At 44.6% G+C, this 22,237-nt stretch overlaps 1 protein-coding gene across 1 annotated transcript in view; it reads right to left on the minus strand.

Annotated features, from left to right (window-relative positions):
- The window catches only part of PCNX2 (pecanex 2), an 809,726-nt gene that overhangs the window by 131,864 nt on the left and 655,625 nt on the right, over positions 1–22,237 (minus strand). The window contains exon 28 of the mRNA XM_063917734.1: positions 21,939–22,042. Coding sequence (XP_063773804.1) covers positions 21,939–22,042 — 104 coding nt within the window. The remainder of the gene's footprint in view (positions 1–21,938; positions 22,043–22,237) is intronic.

Raw genomic sequence — 22,237 nt, forward strand, 5'->3', positions numbered from 1 at the left:
TGGACCAAGTCAATGGTTCTGCGGGTATTGTCCCTAGCTTGTCGGCCTGGGATGAAGCCCACCTGGTCCGCGTGGATCAGACGCGGGAGAACTGGATTTAGTCTCAGGGCAAGAATTTTGGCAAAGATTTTAATGTCGTTATTTAGTAGAGAGATGGGGCGGTAGCTAGCACAGGAGTTGGGGTCCTTCCCAGGTTTATGAATTAAAACTATCCGTGCCTCTAGTGCCCGGGGTGACAGAGGGTTACCTCTGAGGAAGCCATTGAAGAGCCTACAGAGATGGGGTAATAGAATCCCTTTAAATTTCTTGTAATACATAATTGACATCCCGTCAGGGCCAGGGGCTTTACCAGATTTCTGAGTTTTAAGTGCATTATCTAACTCTTCCACAGTTATCTCTGAGCCTAACTGAGAGACTGTCGACCTGCTCAGTGATGGTAGGTCACACTTATCTAAAAGGGATTCGATCCCCTCATCGAATCTCGATGAAGACGACGAAGGGACCGCCTCCGTGTTATACAATAGCTTATAAAATTCCTCGAATTCACCCAGAATGCGGTCAGGGTCGTGTGTTAGTGTTCCCTGTTTGGTGCGAATAGATAAGATATTTTTTGAGGAGATCTGAGCCCTCAACTTCCTGGCCAAAATTTTATCTGCTTTATCCCCTTTTTCGTAATAAATCTGGTTGAGGCGTCTAAGGCATTGTTCAGTCTTATGAGACAACAGCATATTAAGTTCACCCCTAACTTTAAGTAGTTTGTCTAAATCGGAAGGGTTTAGAGAAGACTTATGAACCTCCTCCAGATGGTGGAGTTGGTCAGAGAGCTCTAAGATCTTTTGGGAGCGCTGTTTGGTGAGTCTGGCCGCGATCTGAATAAAATGGCCTCTAAGGACCGCTTTATGCGCCTCCCACAGGGTCATGTCCGATATACCAGGGGTTTGGTTCTCATTAAAATAATCATCCAATGCCTGAGTAATTTGTTGCGGCACATCGGTCTGTTGAAGGAGGGCATCGTTACGGGACCAAGAGGGGGGGGGGAAAGAGTGCGAGCCAGCCCAGACAGAGATAAGGATATCGGGGCATGGTCAGACCACGTAATTGGATGAATACAGCATTTCTGGATTCGAGAAGTGAGGTCTCTTCCTACCATAATCATATCAATTCTAGTGTATAGATTATGCACTGGGGAAAAGAATGTGTAATCTTTAACTAAGGGGTCGACAACCCTCCAGGAATCGAAGAGTAAGTGATTTTTAAGTAGGGACTGCAGGGCTCGGGAGTTGCGAGTATGTGTATGGGCCTGGGATGTTGGTAGGGAGCTGGAGCGATCAAGACTATGATGGAGTATAGTGTTGAAATCTCCTGCCATTAAAATGTCGCCTTTCCTACACTGAGCAATTTTAGAATCTAAGGAGGTGAAAAACGAGGCTTGATTGACATTGGGGGCGTAGATATTGACCAAGGTGATGGGGACATTATTAAGCTTGCCTACTATAATGAGGAACCTTCCGCGCTTGTCCCTAACAATTTTTTCTGATTCTAAGTGTAGATGGGCGGGGATCAATATGGCGACCCCTCTTTTCTTCTGGGAGTGATCACAGGCATGTATGGCGACAGGATGGCGTCTAGAACGTAATTCAGGGTGGGAAGTACCTTTGAAATGTGTCTCCTGGAGGAATACCAGATCTCCCCCCACCTGTTTCAAAAAGAGAAATAATTTGGTCCTCTTTTGGGGACTATTGAGACCCTTCACATTATAGGATATTACGTTAACAGACATGACTGCACAGGTGGAAGCAAAACTCCAATGGCCCTAAGGGCCCATAAATGATCTCCCTGGGGGACGGGGGGGAGAAGAGGAGTGGGAGGTAGAGAAAGAAGAGGGAAAATGGAGGATAGAAACATAAAGAACAGTGCAAAATGAAAAGAAATGAACATGTATAACGTACCGAGCCAATGACCCATTGTACGCATCGTACGGGTCTGAATGTTTGAGCTCCCGTATGGGGTATTAAGGGAGAGGAATTCTCCCCTATGCTCAAAACTGACTATACTGGCTCGGTGGGGGGTATGGCTTTGAGTATCAAGGGGCCCACCGACCAATCAGATGGGGGGGGGGCGACCTGGGGGGACATAACAACAATTAACCGTAATGAACCATTTTTGAATCTTATGAACAAAGAGAACACATGTTCAGTTATATGAACACTGTAGCAAAAAGGAACCCGTAAACCTCTAAGCTAATATACATAACAGTAGAAAATGACATGTAGTAACCCGGCAGTGCAGCTGTGAAGAAATGTTCACGAAGGGTCATGTCTCACAGAGGTTTTTGCCGGGACTGTCAACCAAAGGCGTCGAGGCGCCCGTTGCGGGAGGGGTGAGACTGGAGTACGTTGAAGAACTGGAGCTTCCCGTGGGGAGTCAGGTTTATCAGATTCCGGGGGAGAGAGGTTAAGTCTCAAAAGAAGCCGGTGAGCCTCCTCCTTCGAACGTGCCAACAGTCTCTTCCCATCGAGTTGCACAATGAGGGCAAAGGGGTAACCCCATCTGTAACGGATTTGGTTGTCCCTGAGGATTTGGGTGTACTCCCGCAGGTCGAAGCGCCTCTTAAGAGTGGTAGGGGATAAGTCCTGAAACACCATTAGCTTGTGCGTGTCAAATATACCCAAGTCTCTATTCCGGGCCGCTGTTAGAATTTTTTCCTTGGTTTTGAAGTAGTGACATCGTAGAACTACGTCTCTTGGAGGGGACGAAGTCGAGGGTTTTTGGCGCAAGGCCCGGTGAGCCCTGTCCAGGAGGAACTGTTCCCGCGGGACGTCCGGAAGGAGGTGTTGGAAAAATCTAAGGAGGAAATCTTCCAATTGTGCTGGTTCCACCGACTCCGGAATGTATTTAATACGCAGGTTATTACGTCGTGCGCGATTATCTGCGTCTTCCTGTTGGTCTTGGAGCAAGTAAATATCCTCCTGCATAACGTAGACTGAGTGTTCAAGTTCCTGCTGGAAGGCAATGACTTCGTCAATTTTCTGTTCAGCGTCATTAGTGCAGGCCCCAAGATCAGATATCTCCGCCTTGAGCCCTGAGATGGCTTTATGGATCTCCGAGTGAAAAGCTTGTTTCAGCGATTTCATCTCCGCCAGGATAGAGGAAATGCAATCTTTCATGGAGGGGTCTGGGGCAGATGAGTCTTCCTCAGATTCTGAAACCGGGGCGGGCGGAGGGACGGCCGGTATTTTAGTGGAACTAGGCTTCATCTTAGAAATAAAGGAGGAAATTTCCGCAGAAGACGTATTTTTCTTGGACTTGGACTTAGGCATGATGTGTGACAGTCCCGGAATTAAGAGAGGTCATAGGGCATAGCAGAGTAATAGCATAAATAGCTAGTGATCCATCACGAAGCAGGAGTTGAGAATTCACAAGAACAAGACCCCCAGGGTCGCGCCCGTAGGCAGTCAGCAGCACATTTCTCTGCTAGATAGTAACATAGGAGACTGGGATATATAGCAGGCGTAGTTACAGGCAGAGGCCAGGAGATGGCGCCCTCGGGCTTGTGATATTGTAATACAGAGAAGTCCAGCACAGAAGGGGAATATCAGAAAACTTCAGCAAGTTATATGAAAGTTTAATACTGGGGGGGTGTTGGAGCCTATATAGAGCCCCTATGGGGCAGGAAGATGGCACTCTATTTAGCCCAGTTGCACCTTAAGGCAGGGGGGGGGGAGAGGACAGACGTCAGCAACCGTGAGGGTCGTCGAGTGGGGCTCCCCAGCGACCAGGTAAGATCCGCAGGTCGAGGGCCACCTAGCAGGCCAGGCAAGGAGAGGGCAGAGGGTCTCAGGAGCCCCCACGCCTAGTGTAGCTGATGATGCCCCCGATGAGGGTTAGAAGGCTGCAGGGCTGGGACTGAGGACCAGCCCCAGAGAGAAGTTGGTGCAGGTGCGGTGTTGCTGCGGAGCTGTGTCCCCCTCCGGCGTTCAGCACGGAGAGTCCAACAGTGGCCGCCCGCTGGCGTCAAGTGCAGGCAGCGGTGGGGGGGAGAGTGTGTTGGGGGATCAGCTCACCTCTGGGTGTAGTGGAGGCCGCCGGGTCCCGAGTCCGCAGTTCCGTCTCAGGGTCAGAGATCTAAAATGGCCGTCGCCTCCGGAGCACCTGATCCCCGGCGTCTGCGCTCCGGCCAGTTCCCCGTTCCTCCGCCACCTCCTCTGTCCCGTCAGTATGGGGGAACGTATGTCAGCTCCCAGGGGGTCTGCGTCAGGGCACTTGAGGGTACTTTAGGGATGGGGCTGAGGCTCCGTACGGCCCGCCGCTGGAGACTTCAAAATTTAGGCCCCGGCTTCTGAGTGGTGGGTAGGCCGCAACCCGCAGGAGCCGGGAAACCGGCTCCCCGATTCCGCAGCACTACCCCACCACCGATGAGTGTTCCCTCCGTCAGGGGGAACAAGATTGGAGGGGTTTTCTCAGGCAGGGAGTGGGTTTTAAGGGCAAAACTCCTTGATCTCTGAGGAGCTCTCAGAATGTGCTGCCTTTCAGTTCAGCCTCCAGGCCACGCCCCCAGAGAGAACGTACTATTAGCAGAAGTCTACCAGGGAATACACATTGCAAAACAAGGTAGGGGAAAAAAAAAAAGACAACAGAACATATTCACCATCCATCTGTATCAAAGAAGCCTCAACCAGGAACCAGAGACCATTCTGTAGGAATTTGTTTAGGTGATGCAGCTGAGGTAGTGGGCTGGTTATCAAAAGAAATGTCCCATGTCTTCAGAATTGAAGGTCCGTCTTCAGGGGAATTGATGGCTGTAAATCTTCCATTTCGCATTGCTATCAATTTAGTAGGAAATCCCCATTTGTACTGAATGCCAGCTTTCCTCAAGGCAGATGTAATGGCAGAGAATGAACGCCTCTTGGCTAGTGTTGCCGGGGACATATCTGGAAAAAGCTGAAGAGAGTCAAGACAGTCCGCAGTAGAGGAGGATGGTAATGCAGTATGCAGTATTTTCTCCTTAATGTGGAAAAAATTAACTCTAATAAGAGTGTCACGTGGCGCTTGAGCAGGTGCCTGTATAGATTTTGGGAGTCTGTCGATCAAAAGCTCTGACAGAGAGGCCTCTGGCAATAGCTTCTGGAAAATATCCGTAGCAAATTGGTACAGCTCGGCATTTGTTACAGAATCAGGAATGCCTCTTATCTTTATATTGTTTCTTCTAGAGCGATCCTCTAAGTCTGTGACTTTCTCACGAACAGAAGCAACCTCCTCCAGAAGAGAGTCGTGGGCAGCAATGAGATCATTATGTGATGTAACTAGTTCTGCCATTTTGTGCTCAATATGATCTGTTCTGCTGCCAATCTCAGTAATGTCAGCACGGAGGGTTTGAATGGTAGACTTAAATTCAGCGGTAATGTCCGTTTTAAATGAAGAGGGCGTGGAATGAATAGATCTGAGTGTAACAGGGCCATCTAGTGAATCCATGTTCTCCTGATCATCACCAGCAGAATCATGAGAGAACGTAGAAGCAGTCAGTGATGACGAGGCCGGAGCACTTGAAGGGGATATGGACGGGTCTTATTCCCAGATGTTGAGGGCCCCAAAAAAAGAACTTGCGAGGCAGATTTAGAACCTTTGACATATTGACGTGTGCGAGTGTGGAATCACAAATGATACAGGTGAAGTCAGGATGGTTATATCAGAAAGTCATTCAATCTGGAAGTGAAGGCACAGGCAACATATGGTCAGGAGGCCATATCATACAGCAAGAGATTCAGCAAACTGTAATACATAGTGTAAACCACTAGGTGGCATTGGAGTTACCAACCGAGAGTAGCAGGTAGAGTGTCACAATAAGAAAAATTAGAGGAAAATCTCACTCAGTATATCGATACTGTGTGTGGCAGACAAATGCGTAGGAAATTGTAATAAAAGTAGGGTCTTCCGAAAGGCGAACATAAATCCTGAGCCGGAGACAGATAGGGTGCAGTGTTCCCGTACCAGCCGACAGAAGACCATATCAGATATATAAACACCCAGGATTCAAGAAAGCCACTGCCAGGCACCGGATTCAGACAATATTCACCTTAGCTATAGGTGCATCCAGGAAGCAGGGGACACTGGACACATAACATGATAATTGGATCAGTAATACCCAATGTGACTAGCTGTGTCAGTAACGACGCAACCACAATAAAGGCTTAGGGTATATGTCCAGTGATGAGAGTAATGCAGCCAGAGGGCAATTATTAGAAGCAGTTCTGAATGAAAAAAGTGGTACTTTCAGCAGCTCACAGTTGAGGTGTAATTCAATAAAATAAAATCCACAGGACAGTCAACAGCTTCCAATGCATATGTGAACCACAACTCGTAAGAACTTCATGGTTGTCCTCCGGCACTCTGTAGTTTACAATCAGATTGTTGTTATGCTGTTGCTGACCAAAGCTGGGGAGAGACTGCAGTAGATACTGATGCAGCAGTGTCTTATTTAAACATATATGACTTCAAAAAGCACAGTGTACCCTGTATAGAGCTGGAGGAGTCTCTGGGAACAGTAGGGTACAGAGGTGTTGAGCGTGGGTCCCTCCCCTAGACCGCAGCGAGCGGGTAGAGCCTCCTGCACAGCTGACCAATAAGGCGTCTCTGCTCACACCCCAGGGTCACTTCCAGCCAGCCTTCAGAGCGGTCAGGAGGGTGTAGTGCCGCGGTGGAGATGGCAGAAAGGTCAGGTGCTCAGATAGCGCAGCGGAGACCGCCGGAGCTACAATCCAGGTGAGGAGGCGGTTTCCGGAATCTGAGCTGGGTAGGCGGCAGAGCGGGCGGTAGAGTGGGCCACAGCAGCAGCACCATACTTCAGCCCGCGGTCTCGTCCACCAATCCAAGCTGCGGCATGAACGGACGATTCCCACGCTCCCGGAGGCAGCAGAAGGGACGAGTGTAATGGAGGGGCTCCCAGGACCACAGCAGGGCAAAAGGGAACGGGATATCACCTGCAATTAGCCCCGGAATCAGTGGGAGAGTGGGGAGCTGAGCACAAACACGTCCTCCGGGATCAGTAGCTAGGACACACCCACCCAGAGTGTCTATTTTTTAAAATCTTTATTGAGGTACAGCATTGTGTGTTCATTTGCACAGGGTCATTATACATTATACAACCCAGGTTCCATCTCATCGGGTGTTCCATTTGTGGGCTACATCATGTGTATGCCTCATATTTCATTTTAAATATTGCTTCTACCATTGTGCATCATACATTTGGATTCAAAAGATCTGTATTGCTGTGTGGAAAGACAAAGATACCTTTCTGTGCACTGAACTTGTTCACTGAAGAAAGCATACATGTGAGCACAGCATCAGTCACTTATCACGTGTGAGGTGACTGTAAAAGAAGGATTTGGGATTCTGAACACTTTGGAGTGGGCTATTTCACTCCTTTTATATGATATTGCATGTGGGGTACCATTATCCAACTTTACTATACTATTGTACGTTTTTCTCCTTTTATTAATTTTTATGAGGAAAATTGAGAGACGTATATTCTGTCTGAAATTTGGACCATTCTCCTTTGCTGGGGTCACTCACAGTGTATGTAAGACTGTTTTTTGTTTGTTTTGACTATGTATATGGTGACCTGCAGCTTCTACTTTAATGTATTTATGTGATGACATGCTGCTGGTTGCTATAATGTATATGGTGACCTGCTGCTGCTGCTGCTATAAAGTATGGTGACATGCTGACCTGCGGCTGCTACTTTAATGTATGTATATGACTACCTGCTGCTATAATGTATATGTATGTGGTGACCTGTTGTTGCTAGAATGTATATATATATATATATATATATACATACATATATAGATATAGATATATATATATATATATACACACACACACACACACACACACACATATATATATATATATATATACACACACATATATATATATATATATATATATATACTGCTCAAAAAAATAAAGGGAACACTAAAATAACACATCCTAGATCTGAATGAATGAAATATTCTTATTCAAAACTTTGTTCTTTACATAGTTGAATGTGCTGACAACAAAATCACACAAAAATTATCAATGGAAATCAAATTTATTAACCCATGGAGGTCTGGATTTGGAGTCACCCTCAAAATTAAAGTGGAAAAACACACTACAGGCTGATCCAACTTTGATGTAATGTCCTTAAAACAAGTCAAAATGAGGCTCAGTAGTGTGTGTGGCCTCCACGTGCCTGTATGACCTCCCTACAACCCACACAAGTGGCTCAGGTAGTGCAGCTCATCCAGGATGGCACATCAATGCGAGCTGTGGCAAGAAGGTTTGCTGTGTCTGTCAGCATAGTGTCCAGAGCATGGAGGCGCTACCAGGAGACAGGCCAGTACATCAGGAGACGTGGAGGAGGCCGTAGGAGGGCAACAACCCAGCATTAAAACCGCTACCTCTGCCTTTGTGCAAGGAGGAACAGGAGGAGCACTGCCAGGGCGCTGCAAAATGATCTCCAGCAAAAGCCACAAATGTGCATGTGTCTACTCAAACGATCAGAAACAGACTCCATGAGGGTGGTATGAGGGCCCGACGCCCACAGGTGGGGGTTGTGCTTACAGCCCAACACCGTGCAGGATGTTTGGCATTTGCCAGGGAACACCAAGATTGGCAAATTCGCCACTGGTGCCCTGTGCTCTTCACAGATGAAAGCAGGTTCTCACTGAGCACATGTGACAGACGTGACAGAGTCTGGAGATGCCAAGGAGAACGTTCTGCTGCCTGCAACATCCTCCAGCATGACCGGTTTGACAGTGGGTCAGTAATGGTGTGGGGTGGCATTTCTTTGGGTGGCCGCACAGCCCTCCATGTGTTCGCCAGAGGTAGCCTGACTGCCATTAGGTACCGAGATGAGAAACTCAGACCCCTTGTGAGACCATATGCTGGTGCGGTTGGCCCTGGGTTCCTCCTAATGCAAGACAATGCTAGACCTCATGTGGCTGGAGTGTGTCAGCTGTTCCTGCAAGACGAAGGCATTGATGCTATGGACTGGCCCGCCCGTTCCCCATACCTGAATCCAATTGAGCACATCTGGGACATCATGTCTCGCTCCATCAACCAATGCCACGTTGCACCACAGATTATCCAGGAGTTGGCGGATGCTTTAGTCCAGGTCTGGGAGGAGATCACTCAGGAGACCATCCGCCACTTCATCAGGAGCATGCCCAGGCGTTGTAGGGAGGTCATACAGGCACGAGGAGGCCACAGACACTACTGAGCCTCATTTTGACTTGTTTTAAGGACATTACATCAAAGTTGGATCAGCCTGTAGTGTGTTTTTCCACTTTAATTTTGAGGGTGACTCCAAATCCAGACCTCCATGGGTTAATAAATTTGATTTCCATTGATAATTTTTGTGTGATTTTGTTGTCAGCACATTCAACTATGTAAAGAACAAAGTATTGAATAAAAATATTTCATTCATTCAGATCTAGGAATTGTTATTTTTGTGTTCCCTTTATTTTTTTGAACAGTGTATATATACATATATATATATATATATATATATATATATAAAGAGAGAGTGACATACTGCTGCTTCTATACTGTATATATATATATAGTGACTAGTGACTAGACATGAGCGGGCATGGGCAGATGTATTAAGCCTGGAGAAGTGATAAAGCAGTGATAAGTGCAAGGTGATAACGCACCAGGCAATCAGCTCCAATATGTAAATTGACAGTTAGGAGCTGATTGGCTGGTGCGTTATCACCTTCCACTTATCACTGCTTTATCACTTCTCCAGATTTAATAGATCTGCCCCATGGTTCTCAGAGATCCGAGCCCACACAAACTTACAGGATCTTTGCTGTTTGTTAACTATTATTACTTTTGAACAACGTGTGTATTCCACATACGATTCTTAGTAAATTTCTCTGTTTAATTGTTTTCTATTGAAAGTACTTGCAATTTGGTTTGATTAGTTATTGTTAATAAATTACTAATCTGAAAAACATTTTCAAACAGAAATAACTGCAGTGTGTTTGTGCCGCTGCCCTGTTGCTTAGTTTAGCCAGCCAGCTTTTGGACTATGTGTGGGCAAACAACATTGTAAGTTATGAGGTGGTCAAAACTGACTGGAAATTAATGTTATTAAAGATAATACGGTAGAAACAAAAAAAGGCCCAAATGATGTGATTTTTAGCTGTTTATTTTATACATTTTTGAAAAAACATGTAGATCCAAAACCACAACCAAAACATTTAAGGTAGTTTTGGCAAAACTGAATCCAAAGCCAAATGATGAATTAGAACCAAAACCAGCAAAAATAGCCCGGCACACATCTCTAGTTCTAATCAGCAGTGCTGATCACACTTACAGAATGAGTAAATATTGAAACATTGCTGGTTTTTATGCAAGAAAAATAATGAAAATAATGAAAAATGTTTTCAGTGATAACTATTTGTGGTGAGAGGGGTGGTCTCTCACCTGATTTGATCACATTCTGGTGGGATCAGATCCCTCCAAGGTAGAAGAAAACAAGTCCTGCATATTCTGCACCTTCAGTAGAAGTATGGAACTCCAAGCTTTCTGGATTGCACAGCTCCAAGTGGAAAAACAGAAGTCTGGGTATTCTAACTCACCCAGAGTCAGCAGGAAGTCTGAAGCAGGAGAGGGGTTTCAAACTCCTAAACACCCACTGTGCATTGCACTGATGCCTGTTAGAGGCCAGTGAGTAGGATGCAGTCTTATAGTGCCAGGGACTGTGGATGTTGACTGTGTCAGGAGAGCATGGTGGATGGTGGCTGCAGGTCGTTGCAGCAGGATGTCCATTAAGCACAGGAAATTCTAAGATATTTACTGTAATGTTTCGACTTATTTTTGTATGCACCTGTGTTTCCAGGCCTAAGTCTGAGTATGCTATATTCAGTGTTTGAAGCCAGTAAAGACACTGTTTTACCAGAATACCTGCCTACGAGTCCTTATTTCCAGTACCCATTTTACATATTAAATATGAAGAAAAGGAAATACATATTTGTTTAAAAAAAGGGGGCAGTGTTGTACAATTCTCAAAATGCAATAACGAGTCCCAGTGTCGGCCTGGCTTATCATTAGGGTGGTATTCATGTGACCGGCGGTTGGGAGACTGACGGTCACATGACCTCCAACATCCCGCCCTCTCACTATCCCAACGGTCGGCATGTTGACCAACAGGGACTATTTCCACTCATGGGTGTCCGGTCGCCACCGAGCCCGCAGCGTGGTGAGCCCACAAGGGGCTTGCTGCACTTGTCCCCCCAACCCCCACCGGGATCCCGGCATCGGTATGCTGCCAGGATCCCCGCGCCGGTCAGCCATACCACACCATTATAATTATAATGGGGAAAGCTAGCATTGTGGAGTTTCCCTGTTATAGTGACACCCAGCTGCAAGGTTTGCATATCTGAATTAGAAGAGATGGTGAAACCACTGAGATGGGCAGTCTAGGAGATTGCTTGATTTGAGGGATAGTTAATTAGGCGACAGTCATAATATCGACAATCACATTTTTGGCAGCTTGATGTCAAGCACAATATGCGAACACTGTACTAGTGTCAGCTAAAGTATTCTAACCAGGGCAGCATTATAACTTTAAACATGATGCTTTACCACCATTTTATTTTTATTTTAAAGATGTTTTTATTGAAGATTTAGCATTATACAATGGAAAAGTAGACAATAAGGAAAATCAATAACACTTCAAAGAGAACCATGCATTGTTATACAGAAGGTGATGTCCCAATCACAGAAACAAACGAATACAGATGTGAACATAAGAGTCATTGTGAACTCTAAAAAGAGTAAAACAAAGGGGCAGTACAAGAAGAAAGTGGGGTAGGATAACATATAAGTAAAAAACAGGCGAAGGTAAGAAAAAAATAGTGGAAAGAATGAAGTGATGACAGAGAATCAGGTGCGCTAAGGTTCTATCAATAGGAGTGTATGCATGCAACATCCTCAGTGCAGTGTGTATACTTATCTCCGACAATGAACTGAATTCGCGGTATGTAAACCGCCAAGTAACTCAGGCACGATTTAATGGCTCAAAGGAGTAGAAAGAGTTTCTCATGCACCAGACATCAATGGACATGTAAACAAGAAGAACGAAATCCACATAGTGTAATATTTCAGCTTATTCCATATGTGGTTAAGAACAGAATACGTGTGGCAACAAAAATGTATATCCAAAGCATTTAAATAGAGAATTGGAGGCTTTACCAGATAGATAAAGATTTTGGGCATGTAGTCAATACACAGGTCTCAAACGTTGCTTGCAATGGTTCCAATTTCATTTGTATATGTGTGTTACGTTCACTGTACTCGGTACTCAGGGTGGACAAGCCCCGAGCACAGGAACGTAATGCTGCAGTGGAAACGGAGCTCAGCAGCAATCCCTAAGGTACCCTGACTCCGTTGTCTCACCCTCGTGATCAGCCTACGCCTAAAATGGTTGGATAGGGAATGTGTTGAGAGTCCTTTCCTGATGTTTCTTAAGTGTTCCCCTAGGCGTGTTTTTAGTGCTCTACTTGTTCGTCCTACGTAGAATAGATCGCAGCTACATGCTCGTGTGGCATGTCATGAAGTGCTTCAAATTATATTCTTGTTCTCTTACTGTGAATTTTGTATACTTTGAGGTTGAGGTTTTAATTTCTTTACATGCTAAACAGGTGCCGCATCGATGGAAACCTTTTGTTCTCACTGGGTGTGTGTTGGTCACTGGAAGTGCACTACGTGTAAGTTTGTTCTTCAGGTTGGGAGCTCTCCTATATATGAAGTGTGGGATATCAGGAATACAGTCTCTTAAAACTGGATCTTTTTTAAAATGTGGCAGTGTTTTTTTACAATGGTTTCTAAATTCTAATGTTGACATGAATAACTAGTAATAAAGGCCCATTGGTAACTTATCTTTTTTCTGTTTTTCTTTTTTTCTTAAAAGTTGTTTCTTATCCAGTTTCAAAACTTCCTCTTCTAGGGCAGCAATTTTCTCCGGGTTGTATCCTTTCATTATAAACCGCTCCCCCATTGTTTTGAGTTGCTCTTTGCAAATGTTATCTTTACTACAATTTCTCCTGAGTCTTAAAAACTGACTTTTTGGCACACTATTGAGCCAATTGGCATGGTGTTCACTTGAAGTGGTTATGTAATTATTTGCGTGTGTCGGTTTGTTGTAGCACTTGGTCTCCAGATTCCCATCTTCTATATAAATATGAAGATCTAAAAAGTGTATACACTTTCTACTTGTGGAGAAGGTTAATATTATTTGAATGAATTGTTGTTGAGATCCTCACAGAAAGTTTGTAGACTCTCCAGATAAAGAAAACATCATCGATGAAACGAAATCATGACACCAAGGTGGTAATTCCAAGTTGATCGCAGCAGGAAATTTTTTAGCAGTTGGGCAAAACCATGTGCACTGCAGGGGGGAGGGTGGGGGGCAGATATAACATTTGCAGAGAGAGTTAGATTTGGGTGGGTTATTTTATTTCTGTGCAGGGTAAATACTAGCTGCTTTATTTTTACACTGCAAATTAGATTGCAGATTGAACACACCACACCCAAATCTAACTCTCTCTGCACATGTTATATCTGCCTCCCCTGCAGTGCACATGGTTTTGCCCAATTGCTAACAGAATTCCTGCTGCGATCAACTTGGAATTACCCCCCAAGTTCGTACCCTGAGCCATGTTCTCCTCCCAATAGGCCATGAACAAATTGGCATAGCTCGGGGCGAACTTGGTGCCCATTGCTGTCCCAGTTCTTTGCATGTAGTAATTTCCATCAAAGTAAAAATAATTGTTTTGAAGAAGAAATTCAATACCTTCAATGATGAATTTCTTTTTTTCTCCGGAATACTCACTTTGCTCTAAAAACCATCTTATTGTTTCGAGCCCTTTTTGATGGGGAATACAAGTATACAGGGACGCGACATATCGGCTGTTGCTAGGATGCAATGTTCATCCCAAGCTAAATTGCTGATTTTAGATAGTACATCAGTAGTGTCTCCTAAATATGCTTTCGTTTTCTCCACTATGGGTTGAAGGTGTGTGTCAATGAACTCAGATAGGTTTGTTGTTAAACTCCCCACTCCTGCCACTATGGGTCTTCCAGGTGGCTTTAGTGGGTCTTTAATATGCAGAAACTCATGTTCCTGTTTAGTAATCGATCCTTTTTCTAAATGTTCATTTAGTAGTTTAATCAAGTTGGCTCTGATCTTCGGTGTGGGATCTGATTTCAATTTGCTATATGTGACATCATCATTTAATTGTCGATAGATTTCACTTTTGTAATCTTGGGTGTCCATAATGGTTACTGGTTACTCCATAATGGTTACTCCTCCCCCTTATCACACAGTTTAATAATGATTCCCTCCTCCTTTTTTAGACTTTTTAATGCCTTCTTTTCTTTATTAGATAAATTGTTTTTCTTAATTTTTTTGTTTTCCAATTTCTCTATTTCTTCTGTTATAGCTTTCTGAAAACATTCAATCATGCTTCCCTTCAGGTGTTTGGGATAGAAACAATTTGGGAGGAGAGTATGGCTCAGGGTACGAACTTGGTGTCTTGGTTTCATTTCATCGACAATGTTTTCTTTATCTGAAGAGGCTCGGAAGAGAGTCTACAAACTTTCTGTGAGGTTCTCAACAACAATTCATTCAATATAACATTAACCTTCTCCACAAATAGAAACTGTATACACTTTTTAGATCTTCATATTTATATAGAAGATGGGAAACTGGAGACCAAGTGCTACAACAAACCGACACATGCAAATAATTACATAACCACTTCAAGTGAACACCATGCCAATTGGCTCAATAGTGTGCCAAAAAGTCAGCAACTCAAAACAATGGGGGAGCGGTTTATAATGAAAGGATACAACCCGGAGAAAATTGCTGCCCTAGAAGAGGAAGTTTTAAAACTGGATAGGAAACAACTTTTATGAAAAAAAAAAAACAGAAAAAAGATAAGTTACCAATGGGCCTTTTATTACCGGTTATTCATGTCAACATAAGAATTTAGAAACCATTGTAAAAAACACTGCCACATTTTAAAAAAGATCCAGTTTTAAGAGACTGTATTTCTGATATCCCACGCTTCATATATAGGAGAGCTCCCAACCTGAAGAACAAACTTACACAAAGTGCACTTCCAGTGACCAACACACACCCAGTGAGAACGAAAGGTTTCATCGATGCGGCACTTGTTTAGCATGTAAAGAAATTAAAACTTCGACCTTAAAGTATACAAAATTCACAGTAAGAGAACAAGAATATAATTTAAAGCATTTCATGACATGCCACACGAGCAATGAGGTGTACCTTATGTAGCTGCGATCTATTCTACGTAGGACGAACATGCAGAACACTAAAAACACGCCTCGGGGATCACTTAAGAAACATCAGGAAAGGACTCTCAACACATTCCCTATCCAACCATTTTAAAGAGGTCCATAAATGCTCCACATCAGGAATCACCATGTTCTTAGCCATCGACAACATTCAAAGCAACTGGAGAGAAAGAAATGAAGAGAAAATTCTAGCTACAGCAGAAATGCGGTGGATACATAAATTAAAGACTTTAGCCCCGAAAGGATTGAATCAAGACTTCAAACTGAAATGGTTTCTAGAATAGTCACCATTGAGTTAGAAGTATTCATTTATTATTCCATCCACCGCTTTTTCATGACTGTCTGCTAATTTAGATATATCCTATTCTTTTCTACTATCTTTCCATTTACCGTGGGTGACTTTCCTTTGGGAAATATGGATACTCAAATATTTACCTTCTTATAGAAAATTAAAATTTGCATATATAATATATACCATAGTTGATACTATTATATGTTGTTCTCATTTTTAGAATCATATCATATGTGGAAACATCTAAGGAAATGTAGAGCTTCCTCGACGAATTAAGCTTCAAAAGAGGTATTATGCTTTTCATGAACTTCAGTTTTAAAAATGTTTACATTTTAATTCATATGTAATTTATATGTATATGTAAGAATTTCATACTTTTTAATTATATATTCTAAAATTATTGATTGCATTATGGATGGTTTGAAAACCTCTACAGGAAGTCTAGGCGCCCTTGTGGTTTTATGCGCTTCAATAGACCAGCGCCGTCATGTTTGCATTCCGCGGCTAGGCGGAAGTAGACGGACTTCCGGCCGGTTGCGTTCCACGGCTGGCGATGGTGCGCTCCACGGCCGGTGGAAGTAGTCTCACATCCGGTGAGATGCGTTCCAGCGGCACCCTGTAACATGTGGTTCTGCGCTCCACTGTTAGAAATATAACAACAGAGGAATTATTGTTTTCAGAAATATGTTAATTATTAGGAACCTCGTGCATATGTCCTACGTAAGGTGTAAGTTCAGTGTTAATATGCATAAAACACTATTGTTGACCTGGAAGCACCCGGAACCCGGAAGTAGTTTACCTCCATACTATTCAATTCAGTTTGTTAAATCCTGCTGTCACATTGCCCTGACGAAGAGCATTTTGCTCGATATGCGTTGGCCTGTGACAGGAGTACCGGTATTGGGATTGAATAGAGCGCTGCAGTTGGGATTCGATTCAAGAGCAGAAGTCCAGTATCTGGTACTTGGTGCTTCCATTTAAGATCTACATGCTCACGTTTGATTCTCAATCTGGTAAACGCCTCCAATCCTTATTTTACCTACTTTTATGTTTCATGTAATCAATGTCTGTCAAATAAATTGTTTAAACGATATCACGCTATGTGGGATATAATTTCTTGTTCCCACATTGTTATGAGCCATGGCAGTGGCTCATTCCTATTTTGCATTTTGGTTATGTATTTTATATTATACTTCTGTTTCTGTTCCCCTTGGGTTTCATGGGGTGTCCGGAGTCCACCCTTAAGGAGGTACTGTTATGAACCACAAGCAGTGGTTCATTCCTGTTTGCATTCTGTTTATTAATTTAATGTATTATAGTTCTGTTTGCATGCCAGGATTTCCATTGTATTTGTTTAGAAGACTCTTGTTGGTCGCCGGTGGTGAGTTGGTGTAATTGCAGCCTGTTTCTATGTGTTTAGCCTCACCTGTCTGATAGTTGAGCATTATGTGGTGAGTCTCTGTACTGCAATCTGGCTCTTGTTTGTGTTACTCTCACCTGCATGTACTTGGCCATTACAGTGTACCTGGCCTCCAGCCATCCTGATTGGGGCGTGTTCCCTTATTACTCATCTTGCTCTGCAGTTCTGAGCTGGTGATAGACGTTTGCTGTTATACCTGGATGTTCCTGATTAGTGTCTTGTCTAGTTCAAAATTCAGTCCAGTATTGTCTTGTCTAGTTCAAAATCCAGTCCAGCCTTGTCTTGTCTAGTCCAGTCTTGTCTGTCTAGCCTGAAATCCTCCTGTTCTAACTATGCAAGCCCTGCAGGCATCTCTCTCAGCCCTGAACTCTGCTTTCAGTGCCATGAAACCTGAATGGCTGGAAGTTTTGCAGCAATCCTTAAAGCAACTGCAAAACCTTCTGACCAAAATTTTGCTTATCCTGCCTGAATTTGTTGAGAGTTCTTCTATCTCTAAGGAGACTCTTGCTCACAATGTTGTGACAAGAGAATCCTCAGATTTGGTTGGAGAGAAAAGGTTTAAAAGTGTCCTGCTGCCCAGGCTCTCTGAGGAGGAGTATCACTGGCGCGGAAACCTGAATTTATGCCTATATTGTGGGGGTTTAGGCCACTGTCTGCAGACCTGTGAGTTGCGCAAGCCAAAGTGTCCTGCCCTCTGGCCAAGTTGAGTCAGGATTCAAGACCTACTCCTGTCTTTACTGTGGCAGAGGTACTTGTCACAAAACCCTCACTAAGAAGCACTCAGTCTTATAATTGGGGTCCTTGGGCTAGGGAGCCCTATTATAGGTTCAGGAACCAAAGGAGATTGTTTCTCTCCTCTCTTGACTGTCCTGTTTAATCTGAGTTGCAAACCCCGGTAGTGGAATCCCAGGGTCCTGAAGCGGTGCCCGATGCCCAGGGTCCTGGAGCGGTGCCTGATGCCCAGGGTCCAGGAGCAGTGCCCAATGCTCAGGGCCTAGGAGTGGTGCCCGATGCTCAGGGCCTAGGAGCGGTGCCCGATGCTCAGGGCCTAGGAGCAGTGCCCGATGCTCAGGGCCTAGGAGCAGTGCCCGATGCTCAGGGTCGAAGAGGGGCATCGAATATAATAGCTCAGGTGTCAATCCCAAAAGGGATCTTAGAAGCTTTTACCCCAGGTAGGGACTTTAAAGGTGCAACCCCAGAAAGGGTATCTAGAGCCATAGCTCCAGAAGGCAACTCGAGAAGTACAACCCCAGAAGGGATCTTTGAAGCTATGTCCTCAGGTGGGGTCTCGAGAGGCACAGCCCCAGAGAAGGGTCTAGAGGTCGCTTCCCCAGGAAAGGACTCAAGAGGCATAGCTTTAGTGGAGGTTCTGAAGGTCATAGCTTTAGCAAAAGTCCCGGAGGTAAAAATCCGGGGAGAAGTCTCGATAATTATGGTCCCAGAAAGGGAGTCCGATGGTCCGGTCCCAGAGAGGGAGTCCGATGGTTCGATCCCAGAGAGGGAGTCCGATGGTTCGATCCCAGAGAGGGAGTCTGATGGTCCGGTCCCAGAGAGGGAGTCTGATGGTCCGGTCCCAGAGAGGGAGTCTGATGGTCCGGTCCCAGAGAGGGGGTCCGATGGTCCGGTCCCAGAGAGGGGGTCCGACGGTCCGGTCCCAGAGAGGGAGTCCGATAGTCAGGTCCCAGAGAGGGAGTCCGAGGTGCTGACCCCAGAGGAGTTCCCGAATGCCACTGCCCCAGTGGGGTTCCAAAAGGCCACTGCCCCAGTGGGGTTCCCGAAGGCCACTGCCCCAGCGGGGTTCCCGAAGGCCACTGCCCCAGAGGGGGTTCTGAAGGCCACTGCCCCAGAGGGGATTCCAAGGCCACTGCCCCTGGTGGGGTTCAGAAAGTCACTGCCCCTGGTGGGGTTCAGAAAGTCACAGCCTCAAGTAAGGTCAGTAGTGACCTGGTCCTAGCAATGCACTCCAGTCAGATGGGAAGGAAGCAGATCCTGACTCTTTTGATATCTCAACATCTATAGTCTTTGATGGGGACTTAGTCCAATTTCTTGCGCTTTACAAACACTACTACACCATTATGCTGTCTAGACCATTTCTGGGCATCACTTCAGAGAACCTTGTGCTCCATCTGATATATTCCTTTAGAGGGAAGCCTTTGAAATGGGCGTCCAGCTTGATGGAAGCTGAAGATCCCATTCTTCAGGATGCCCGGGCATTCAGTGATGCAGTTGTTGAGAAATATGGTTCCAAAGAAATTGGTTCAGGTTCCTCTAGGTCACCCGTCTTATCTGCTGAGAGTCCACCGTATACTGTAAACTCGACATAAAAATCTCAGCCTATTGCTTTGACTGCGGGATGTGCTTTTCTGTCTTCTTCTAGCAGTACTTCTTCTGAAAGTTCAGCTCCCAGGGTTAAAAAAACAATCTCTAGATTGAACCCAGCCTTGCTGGAAGGTACCATCAGTTCAGACGATGTTTGGGGAATTACCTTGGTTAGACCTCAAGAACCATGTCTTGTGTCCAGTGGCCACCGTCGGGGGGGGGGCACTGTTACAAGCTCCGTTGACCCCTCCTCAAGGGGGGGGACTGTTATGAGCCATGGCAGTGGCTTTTTCCTATATTGCATTTTGGTTATGTATTTTATATTATACTTCTGTTTCTGTTCCTCTTGGGTTTCATGGGGTGTCCGGAGTCCACCCTTAAGGAGGGGGTACTGTTATGAACCACAAGCAGTTGTTCATTCCTGTTTGCATTCTGTTTATTAATTTCATGTATTAAAGTTCTGTTTGCATGCCAGGATTTCAATTGTATTTGTTTAGAAGACTCTTGTTGACCGCCGGTGGTGAGTCGGTGTAATTGCAGCCTGTTTCTATGTGTTTAGCCTCACCTGTCTGATAGTTGATCATTATGTGGTGAGTCTCTGTACTGCAATCTGGCTCTTGTCTGTGTTACTCTCACCTGCAGGTACTTGGTCATTACAGTGTGCCTGGCCAGTGTGTCTTGTCCAGTACTGCATCTGTGTCCAGGCCCTGTCTGATACTGGAATCCTGTGTACTCGGTTCTGTCAGAGTCTGGAGCTTCTGGTGAGCTGCTTCCTGCCTTGGAGTGTTCCTGTCCATAAGTCCTGTGGTATTGCCTGTTCCTGATCCAGTTATCCTGTGTCTTGGTGTCCTCTGGCCTGTTGTTGGAATCCTGCCTGCCCCCCGGTTCTGTGAGCCTGTGTCTGCGGCTTTGGGGGTTCTTGTCCATCCGCCTGTATTCACACCGGTTTCGTGAGTAGTGGCTTTGCCGCATCTTACGGCCTTGGCCGTAGCTTCTTGTTATATTTGCTTTGGATTTTCTGCAGAGGGTTCTGCGTATGCTGTCATCGCCGGTACACAACAATATTGTGTCGGCGTGTGGACAGCATTGCCTTTGTTGTAGTTTGTCCTGGCGGCTGCACCGCACATACTTCCTTTGAGTTCTGTAGCACCCCTAACTGGGTATTTCCATCTTTAGTTAGAGGTTCCCCTTGTCATCGCCCCGTCTCAGTTTACGCCTTATCTCCAATTAAGACCGGGGGGCATCAGAGTTGGACAGACTTAATCTGCCCTTCAAACGCGGCTGCCGTGGGCACAAGCAAACATAGTCTCGCAGGCGTAGGCTGATCACGAGGGTGAGACAACGGAGTCAGGGTACCTTAGGGATTGACTACATACCCAAAATCTTTATCTCTCCTGTAAAGCCTCCAATTCTCTATTTAAACGCTGTGGATATACATTTTTATTGCCACACATATTCTGTTCTTAACCACATATGGAATAAGCTGAAATATTACACTATGTGGATTTCGTTCTTCTTGTTTACATGTCCATTGATGTCTGGTGCATGAGAAACTCTTTCTACTCCTTTGAGCCATTAAATCGTGCCTGAGTTACTTGACGGTTTACATACCGCAAATTCAGTTCATTGTCGGAGATAAGTATACACGCTGCACTAAGGGTGTTGCATGCATACACTCCTATTGATAGAACCTTAGCACACCTGATTCTCTGTCATCACTTCATTCTTTCCAGTCTGCCATTTTTGGTTAAAGGGTAAAACCAAGACAGAGAACTATTGCTGCTTAGTTAGCGCCATTAAGATACCTCTACACACCAATATTTTTGCTAAGAAAAAGTATAGTGTATGTGGGAAAAAACTGCAAGTATATAAAATTGTTCAAAGCAAAATTTCAGCATCATGGTATTGCTAGCGACATCCCCCAATTGAGCTGCATGTAAAGACAACGGTGGATGTCGCAACCGACCCACGGGAGCGCGCATCACTAGCAAAATAGTGAGTAGACATTAGGATGATTTGAACGATTTGTTCTAACAATTCGCCGTTATTGGGCAAATCACCCAAAATGTCAGCTTATGTCATGTTGACCATTACCGTGAGAGGGGGGATAACAGTCTTCAGGCTTGGACTTAGGTCCCAATTGTTAAAGTTAAAAAGAGGATCTGGCTGGATAGTTAAATAAAATAAAGAATTAAAATTGCCAGCATGTTCCAGAGCCGCCTGATGTGGTAAAAGCAGACAGAATGATAGCGGCATGTGGGACATCATCCATTACCACCATGTTAAAGTTATAGAGCCGACAAGGTTACAATGCTTTAAGGAACATTACTAACCTGTTGGAATACTGCGATCAACATTACACAGCTAACAATGTTACTGTCGACATTGTGACTCTTGGCACATCCTACCAATTCCCTGGGTTTAATCACTTGGTACTACTGGTCAATGCTTGTGATTGATGGAAGTGGTTTTATTATTATTTATTACTATATTGAGCCAAAAAAAAAGAAGCTAAGAGAAAGTTTATATTACCTTAAAGACATTTCATGAGGTGTTGTTGCAAGCAGTTTTCTACCCAAAATACACAGTCCGAAGGAAAGGGTTACCAGAGAAGAGTCTTCATCAACATTCACTTTCTGAAATAATATAGAAAGATTATAGATAGATAGATAGATAGATAGATAGATAGATAGATAGATAGATAGATAGATAGATAGAAAATAACCTACTAAAAGTGACAATTACAAAAATTATCAATTTTGACAAAATAGCAAATATACAGTATATGCATACAATTATTTAAAAATGCCTGAAATTACTGCAAGAGCATA

The sequence above is a fragment of the Pseudophryne corroboree genome, chromosome 4 (genome assembly GCF_028390025.1).
Source record: "Pseudophryne corroboree isolate aPseCor3 chromosome 4, aPseCor3.hap2, whole genome shotgun sequence".
NCBI classification, from domain to species: domain Eukaryota; kingdom Metazoa; phylum Chordata; class Amphibia; order Anura; family Myobatrachidae; genus Pseudophryne; species Pseudophryne corroboree.